The sequence below is a fragment of the Mus musculus genome, chromosome 2 (genome assembly GCF_000001635.26).
Source record: "Mus musculus strain C57BL/6J chromosome 2, GRCm38.p6 C57BL/6J".
Classification (NCBI taxonomy): Eukaryota; Metazoa; Chordata; class Mammalia; order Rodentia; family Muridae; genus Mus; species Mus musculus.
The window spans coordinates 152626723-152635420 of record NC_000068.7 but is presented as its reverse complement, the minus strand read 5'-3'; the positions used below and the strand labels follow the sequence as shown (position 1 = coordinate 152635420).

The following is an 8698-nucleotide window of genomic DNA, read 5'->3' as shown; positions in this document are numbered from 1 at the left end:
TGTTCGGCTCTGTGGTAGGATGCCCTAGTGTACGTGACAGGCTCGCACAATCAGCAGCGCTTACAGTGCCAGTCTAGATAGGCAACATTTTGTGGTTCTAGAATCTAAAATAAAATGAATTAAGGAAATAGGAGGTCACTCAGCATTGGGTTGGCAATGTGATCCACTGTGTGTCTGTCTCAAAGGCCTTGGGGTAGAAACCAAACCCGGAGGGCCTGAGCCTATAATTAATTCACTGACTTTATGGATTGTCTGAGACATCTGGGCCAGCAGGCCAAGCCAGTCTACAGTCAAGTTAGATGTTTGGGGAGAGAGTGGAGATGCCTGGAAGAGCCCACGGAGAGACCTCCACACATCAGACAGGACATCCTGGACCTGCTTATTGTGGTACATTCTGAGAGTTGGTCATATCCCAGGGACAAGAAAGATTTGTTTTGTTTTGTTTTTTTTTTTTACAAAAAGACACCCACCCTGTAAAAAAGAAAAAGAAAAAGAAAAAACCTTGTGCCTAGCTTGGGTTTATAGCCCCATAGTCTGCCTATTCATCCTTTCGCCCGGCAGGAAGGGTTCCCAAAGCTCTGGTTCCTGGCGATGCTATTGCCATCCTGGCAATACGCAAGGTCGACCACGAGGACTCCAACAACGTACCTTTTCTCCTCAGTGGCACCATAGTGTCCCATCACCCCAGAGAGAGGCGCTGGCCTCAGAGCACAGCCAGGTTGTGGCAGGACTTGGAGCGGGCTTTAAGTGCCCGGCGTCGTGCGCTGCGTGCTGTCAGACGTGCCAGGAATCGGCGGGCGCGCTGGCCCAAGCTGGCCCGTCGTCGAGGTGAAGGTGTCTCCGGGGCTGCATTGTCCTGGCGGCGCAGGCGCAGTTGGCGCACCACGCCCTCGAAGAGCTCTGTCACATTGTGCTGCAGAGTGGCCGAAGTCTCGATGAACTTGCAGTCGAACACCACGGCGCAGGCGCGACCCTCTGACAGGGCAGAGCCAGAGGCAGAAAGCAGAGATAAAGGTGGGAAGAGATGTGTTCAAACTCTCAGGAAGCAATTTCCTCGGTTCCTACTTAGTTCAGGTGTCAGGGGACCCAAATCATAGGCTCAGTGTAGGGACTTATATTCAAAAGAATAAAGCTGGGAAGATTGACCTCTTAAGTAGGGTCATTTTAAGACAAGTACGGATCCCACTAGAAATATGAAACTTATTAAAATATTCATTGCCCACTGTAAATATAATTTATACCTAACTTTAAAAGTTTTGGTTTGTAGTTCCTGGCCAACACACTAAGTGTTTCATATAAAGCTTGAATTTATAATCTCCCCAATTTATACTGGAGCCACTACTGGCCATTTCAGCCTTTGGGAGAAGCTGGTAGACACTGGGGGTGGGCAGAGAGTCTCTGATTATCAGCCATGGGGCTGATACGGGGGAATTTTAAGCAAAGGTCACAAGATAAGCTGTGCTTCTGGAAATCTGTTAGCTGTCAAGGAGGAATGATTAAATAGGGTTAGAATGATTGAATAAGGGCTAGCCTAAACAAAGCGGAGATGCCGAGATGCCGGGACAGGACAGAGGCTTGGGGTGTGGAGCGAAGAGAAGGGCTCTGTGGGACTTGGATGCTTGCTGATTTGGGAGGTGAGAGAGGACAGGACAAGTAAGTTGTTCGTTGTAGGACAGGCTAGGCTGGAGGGCACAGACTTCTGAGGCGAGCCCTGGAGGAGGGGCAGTCAGGCTGAAGGAGAGAGGGTATGGTAAAGGTCTCACCTTCTACCGAGACTTCCCGGCAGCGGGCCAGGTCGGCCTTGTTGCCCACCAGGATGATGGGCACGTGGTTGGCCTGATGCGTGCGCCTCAGCTGGATTCGGAGCTCCGAGGCGCTCTCAAAGCTGCTGCGATCCGCTATGGAGTACACGATGACGTAGGCGCTGCCTGCCTGCAGGCATGACTCCTGGCACCAGCTTTCATCCTGCGGGGGAGGGACCCCAGGCCCATCCTCAGAGGGCCTAGCCCTGGCTGGGAAAGAGGCTCTGTTGGTCTAAAGGGTGGAGTAGGAGAGGTTCTACCTGGGATGGTTTTGGGGGACAATTCTTTCATAATGCCCCCTGGGAAAACCATTGATTCTCCGAGTCTCAGTTTCTTTCTTCAAAAAGCTGATGAACACTTCCTCGTTTCCTTCCTTGGGGTGGGGGTGGGGGGCTCGGGGGCGGGGCTTTGTCCTGCAAATAAAGATCTAGCTTTGCCTGTTCAGCCTCCTCGCCTTTCTCTTCCTCCTTCCTCCACCCCATCTTTCGCCTTTTCTTCTTTTTTTGACAAGGCCTCACCCTGCATCGCAGAGTGGTTTTAATCTTGAAGCAATTCTCCTGCCTCAGCCCTGGGTCACTGAGAAGGCTCAGTGGGTAAAAGTGCGGGCAGTGGAAGCCTGGATGGGATTCCTGAGTCCCACAGTGGGAGGAGAGAACCGACTCCTATAGTTGTCCTCTGACCTCACACCTGCACGTACATGGCAAGCCTGTATCCGCACTCATACACACACAAACTGGTTATAGAATAAAGTGTGTGTGTGAGAGAGAGAGAGACAGACAGACAGACAGACACATACACGCACAGAGACAGAGAGACAGAGACAGTGAGAGAACTGAAGACTGAATTCAGGAGACTTTTCTCAGTAGTTTTGGAGATCTGAAAGGTCACCCGTGGGGGGTGAGGACATAAGGGAATGGGAATGGAAAGGGACACTTAAGAAGCAGAGCTCTTTCTCGTCACTTTACCAAGGAAAGGAAAGAAGCGGAATAACAGAGCCAGTGTGAGCTCTGAGAGAGTCGATTTCAGGCCTTTAATGAGGTCTGGTTCCTGTCCTCAAGGCTCATGTTCTGGAAGGCGGTTATGGGATGGGGAGGTAAAGGGTAGAGTGGGGAGGGCCATGCAGAGGGCCTACAAAAGTGACAGAGGATGGAGAGGTGGTGTGAGGTGTCAGGGGGAGTCAGAAGAGTATGGAGGAGCTCCTGGTGAGCCCATGGACAGGGTTTGAAAGGAGGGACGGGCCCAGCAGGAAAGATGGCTGTCCAGGAGAAAGGGAGAGTCTGTCTTAATGGCTGAGGTGGGAAAGGCTGAGTGTGTAGAAAGGGAGGAAGGTGAGCAGAGAAGTGTTAGGTCCTTGGTGGGGGAGGGGCGCATGCTCAACAGCTGCCCTAGTGGTTTCTCAGGCCAAATAACCTTTGAGTAGACTCAGACAGAAGTGGAATCTCAGGAACTAGAGGAAGGCTCACTGGGCTTGCTGCACACCCATAAGGATCTGAGTTTCATTGAACTTGGTTCTCTGAACCCGAGTTACAAAAAAAATTCTCAAAACCCTTCCCCGACAAAACCCAAAAACCTATGCAGTGCAGTGGTGAGGTCAGAGGACAACTTTCAGGAGTTGATTTTCTCCTTCTACCCTTCTACGGTGTGGGGTAAGTCTCTGGCTGTCAGGCTTGGCCGCAGACTCCTTTGCTCAGCTTAGCCATCTTGCAGACCCCATGCCTAGTTTTTGATTGGTCTGCCTAACTCACTGACTACTCTGCAGTGGTCTACTGCATTCAGAAAGCAGTTCGTTCTCATAGTGGTCCTTGAGCTTGGTGAGGCTCGAACCTCCAAGCCTCCTTCACCAGGGTCTTCAGGTCTCCTGGCCCACTAGGGACACCGAGCTAGTAGACAGTAATGGGGAACGTAACACAGCCATTGTGACTGGCATGAGTTCTGGATATAGCCTTTTGTAAATAGTGATTGTTATCTGAGGTTTATGGAGGTCCTTTTCCTGAAGGATTCCAGAGCCTTTGCATAACTTAGTCCGGAGACATACCTGGCAAACCAGGAAGTCTTGTATGGCTGAGGACTGCTTAGGTAATAATTCCTTCAGACAACTCCTAGATCAGAGGTTTGGGTAGGCAGAAATTGCCTGGCTAAACATGCCCTTTGTGTAACAATAAAGAGGCTTCGGCAAGGTAATTTGGAGTTTAGTCCATCGGAGACCGTTTCACCCAGCCATAATACATCCTGCAGTGTCTCTCTTTCTCTGATGGACCTGCATAACTAAGGACACCAACATGAGACTTAAGCTGAAGGTCCATTAAGTGACATGCTCGGGGCAGTTGGGGACATGATCACCCGAATAAGCTGTGGAGTTTGTAGATCTGGGCATGATTTACCTGCTCTTGGAGAGCTTTGGACACAGCCCCTCTGAGCATCGGCGTCTCCGCTGACCGAAGGGAAGAAGGGTGACTGTATAGCTTTAACTGCACACCATAATGTGTGTGCATTGATTTCCATCATGGGCCGAGAGGGAGCTCAGAAACCCCAGATGCTGTTTTGGGATCATCGTTGGGATTACTTTCACCTGGACCTTCTTCTCTACTTGTTAAAAGGAATTAGCCAAGCCAGACACAGTGGCACGTGCCTGTGATTGCAGCACTGGGATGGCTGAGGCTGGAGAGATGGCTCAGTAGGTAAAGGTGCCTGCTGCCAAGCCTGATGATCCAAGTTCGGTTCCCAGACCCACGTGGTAGAAGGAGAGAACTGATTCCAGCAGGTCGTCTTCTGACTTCTACATGAGCTTGTACCTGCCCCCCATACAATAAAAATCTAAAACAACACTGGCACATCATGAGGCCCCATCTAAAAGAATAAAACGGATCTGTCCACATAGCCTCCTTGTCCTCTCCTTAGGTTCTTCCAGCAGCACTGTCAGCTACAGAACGCTGCCTATTATTTATTTATTTATTTATTTATTTATTTATTTATTTATTTATTTATTTATTTATTTGTTTATTTTTGAAACAGGGTCTCTCTACACAGCCCCAGTTGTCCTGGACTCACTATGTAGCCCAGGTTGGCCCCTCAAACTCACAGAGATCCACCTGCCTCTACCTGTCAAGGGCTGGGATTAAAGACTTACACCACCAGGCCTGGCCTAACACTGTATTCTAACTTTCACTATGGGGCTTAAGTTCAGGGAAAAGATGGCATAACTAGTCTCTCCTCCGTGTTTCCTGTGCCTACTAGGTGACCTTGTGTCCCTAGATGTGAACATAATATTTGGAACATGGCAGGCAGGTGCAAGACAATGGGTTTTGTTGGTTGAATCCCTTTTCAGAGATAACATCTGCACTGATAATCTCTCCCTGATACGTTGAGACAGAATCTCATGTAGCCCAGGCTAGCCTTAAACTCACTATGTAGTTGATGACGGCTTCTGTAGCCTTTCGCCTTTAGCTACTGGGGTCACAAGCATGTACTATCACAGCTAGTTTGTGCAGTACTGGGGCTCTGACTCAGAGCCTTGCAATTCAGAGCATGCCAGCACTCACTCTGCTAACGGAGCTATATCCTTAGCTCATTGTCAATTAATATATCAAAGTCCTACAATAAGTATATATACCTGTGTAATGAAAGGAAAGAGGCCCATTGCATGTCTGTTCTGGAAGGGGGCAAGGGAGGGTGACCCCTGGTTTTCCTTTTTCACTACCTCCGTAGCTGTCGGAGTCACCCCAGCCAGTTCCCCTGTCCTACTTAGCTCCTACTCTCTTCATATTCTAAGCTCGGTGACTTCTTCACAGCTGCACTGGGATCTTAACAATCAGCCGATGCTGTGGCTAGGGGTACAGCTTGCTCTGTGGTGAGACACATTCAGAGCTGGCCCTTGGCCCTGGGTTTGATCCCCAGAAATTTTTGTAAACAGACAGCAGCAGTAGCGTATGAAAGTATCTGATAAGGCAGGAATGCTTGACCCATTTATCAGATGAGAAGGTTAAAAATCAGGGTAAGGATATTCACTGCACAAAGCTACACAGCTAGTGAGGAAAGGAAGGGGCATGTGTCACCCTTAGGCATTTGGGGGCCAAACCCAGTGTTTTATGCTTTGTTTTGTTTTTCCAAATGTGGGAGGCCCATAAAGATGTGGAGCATGCAAAGGAGAAGTGCATTCTGGGATGTCTGCCAGGAGGGGAATCGATGTAGTAAGGGCAGAGGTCAGGGCTTTGAGGTTCTTCTGCCCTTGGGAAAGCTACAGGTTTGAGGGAGGGACGCTGAGGCAGGCCCCTGCCGTAGGTCCTGCTCTGTTTGCCCCAGAAGGAGACAGGTGTCTAATATTAATTTTAGCACCCCTCCCCTAACATGCTTACAATGTCCTACCAGTTTCTCAGCCTCCCAGGTGTCCATGACCACCAGAGTGGTGTCCTCTCCGTCCACTGACAGCGTTCTCTCGTACACACCTGCAATCAAGTGAGAGAGTCCAATCAGAGTGTGGAGGAGGCCATTGGAGACAGCCTTCCCTCACCTCCCTTTCTCGTCAGTCACTCCTTGACATTTTCCTGGTGTAGGGAATCCTGTCGTTTTCGGTGGTCACAGCTCCACCAGATGCCCATGTGTCACCAGCTGTCAGCATAGTACTGGGCACGTAGCAGGCAGTTGCTAGACGCTGGGTCTTAGCTGAGTGGCTGTGGGCTGGAGGGGTAGCCTGGGAACCCTCTCCAACCTGCTCTGATTTTCCCTTAGTGTGCCTTTAGGCAGATCACATTATCTTGGTCCCCAGTCTCCCCACCTGTGACATGTACATGACACCCAGGAGAGTCAACACAGACTTGGTGGCTGATGGGTGGGAGGGGACGGTGGTTGAGAGTCAGGGGAGACTTGGGCCTGGGAGTTTCTAAGCTGGGTGGAAGCCCATCATTTCTTGGCACCCATAGTTTCTGGTTTTCTCCCCTTATGACATGGAGGTTAATCATGTACCTTCCATCCAATATCCCTCCTCTAGACCCTGCCCAGACTGTGCCCTGCACAGTCCTAGGTGAGCAACATTTACTTCATGGCATGAATGAATGATGCCCTTGTGAGTTGAACAGCACATTTTGTGAGTGACCTGCACTTCTATTCTCTGCAATCCTGTGCTCCTGGCGACAGACAGGCTTTTCAATCCTATGGCCACAGCCTGGCTTGTCCCGCGGGGCGCCTACCTCCCAGCTGCTCGTGAGGGTCTCGGTCTTGTTTCTCTGCGAAGAGGCTAGCCAGGCTAGTCTTCCCAACACCAGGGTCTCCAAGAAGCACCACCCGGTAGAGTGCCTCCCAAGAGCCTTCGGAGTCGCTGGATTCAGAGGACCACCCATCCTGGGCAGGGGAGGGTTTCCGGACGGGAGGGTTGAGAGAGACTGACTGACCCAGTCGGGGATGCTGGGATGGAGCAGAGGGTGCTGTGCACAGGCGGCCAGGCTGGTGGCCCCTGGACGACAGGGGTAGTGGTGTGCTTGCTCGACGTCGCAGAGTGGTCTTTGCTTCCTGCTGGGTGTTAAGAGTCATCCTCTGTGAGGAAATCTTTAGCTTCCCTGGCTTCTTCCTTCCTTCCAAAAGAAGGACAGTAAGTCTGTAGCCTGTAGCCCGGAGTCCCTTCTTAGGGCCCGATAGACGGTGGAAATAATTTCCTCCAGAGCCCTCTCAGGTTCAACTGGGAAGAAACTCTTCGGCTCCTTGGGTTCCGGGGCTGCTGGTTTCAGGCCTAAAAGGGTCGAGGGCATAGGCTCTGAACACTCACAGATGAGCACCCAGAAGCAGATTCCCAAGTTCCGAGGATAACCCCTTTCTCCATGAGACACACAGGCAGAGAGGGCTACAGCAAGTTGAGCCATCTAAAGCATCTATAGTGTATTCATCCTGCCCGCCCAGACCGGTCCCTACCCTTCAGTATTTGAGACCCTCCTCCCAGAAAGCATCGGACCGGTCCCTTCCCCCTTCCTCACTGGTCTTCACATGTTTAGGGACGAGGAGAGGCAGGCGGGGGGGGGGGGCGCTGAGGAGGGCTGAGGTCTCTGGGAAGTTTCATTCCCGCTGTCTGAAATCCCCGGCCGAATTTGAGGAGGAACTGTCGGGTGCAATGGTTCCCCACAAGGGCGAGGGGCTCCGGGGATCTCCTGGCTGTAACCCGAGTGCTCTGGTGCCATGGGAACGGCGTGCCCGGCCCGCCCCTGCGTGAAAAATTCAGGAGCCGCTGGCGCCATGGCCTCCAGCTGTTGTTGAGTGGGGTGGGGGGAGCCGCGAGGTACCGGGCAACAGGTTTGGTGACAGAACAGGGCGTAGGAGGGGAACCCGGAGGGGATCCCACCCGGTTCGGGAATCAATTGCCCTTTCGGGTTGGAACTTTCTCCACTCGCGGTCCTGGATGTGAGTCCCGAGTTCTGGGGCGAGGGCGCAGGGGTGGTGGTGGTGGCGGCGGCGTTCCTTGTGCCAAGCTCTCCCACCCTTGTCCCTCATTCCCACCTATCCCCTCCCGGGACGCGGGTTCGAGGCTCCTGGTCCTCGGACCACACTGCATGCAAGGGTCTGGAGAACTCCGCTAGGACAGGCAAGTTTACCTTGACGCGTGGAGGCTCCGAGTCCTCGCCGCCCCAAATGCTGGGTACTCCGCTGTCCCCCCGGCCTCCGCACGCAGCCCCTCCGGCCGGTCCCGCCCGTTCCAGCGCCACCCCGCCCCGTGCAGCCCCGCCCTGTCAAGGCAGCCCGGGTCTCCGCCCTGTAGACCTCCGCCTTCAGTCCTCCCCGTGAGGTGGGGGTGGCCGTGTAGGAATGGGGTGCTGGAAAGGGAGTTTATTCTTGGGTCTGGATGTCCTTCTGTGTCCGCCTCAGTTCCCCCACCACTTACGGGGCACATCAACTTCAGCCCTGGATGGAAGCCTCTA

The 8698-nt window shown here is 52.4% G+C and overlaps 1 protein-coding gene across 1 annotated transcript; it reads right to left on the bottom strand.

The window, feature by feature from the left end:
* Positions 1-229: 229 nt before the first annotated feature.
* Positions 230-8413, bottom strand: Rem1 (rad and gem related GTP binding protein 1). Its single transcript, NM_009047.5, has 5 exons — positions 8375-8413; positions 6986-7521; positions 6165-6244; positions 1764-1965; positions 230-975 (listed from the first exon to the last, which is right to left on the bottom strand). Exons 2-5 carry the CDS (start codon positions 7323-7325, stop codon positions 704-706), a joined length of 894 nt encoding a protein of 297 aa, NP_033073.1. The 5' UTR covers positions 7326-7521; positions 8375-8413; the 3' UTR covers positions 230-703.
* Between the last annotated feature and the right edge of the window lie 285 nt (positions 8414-8698).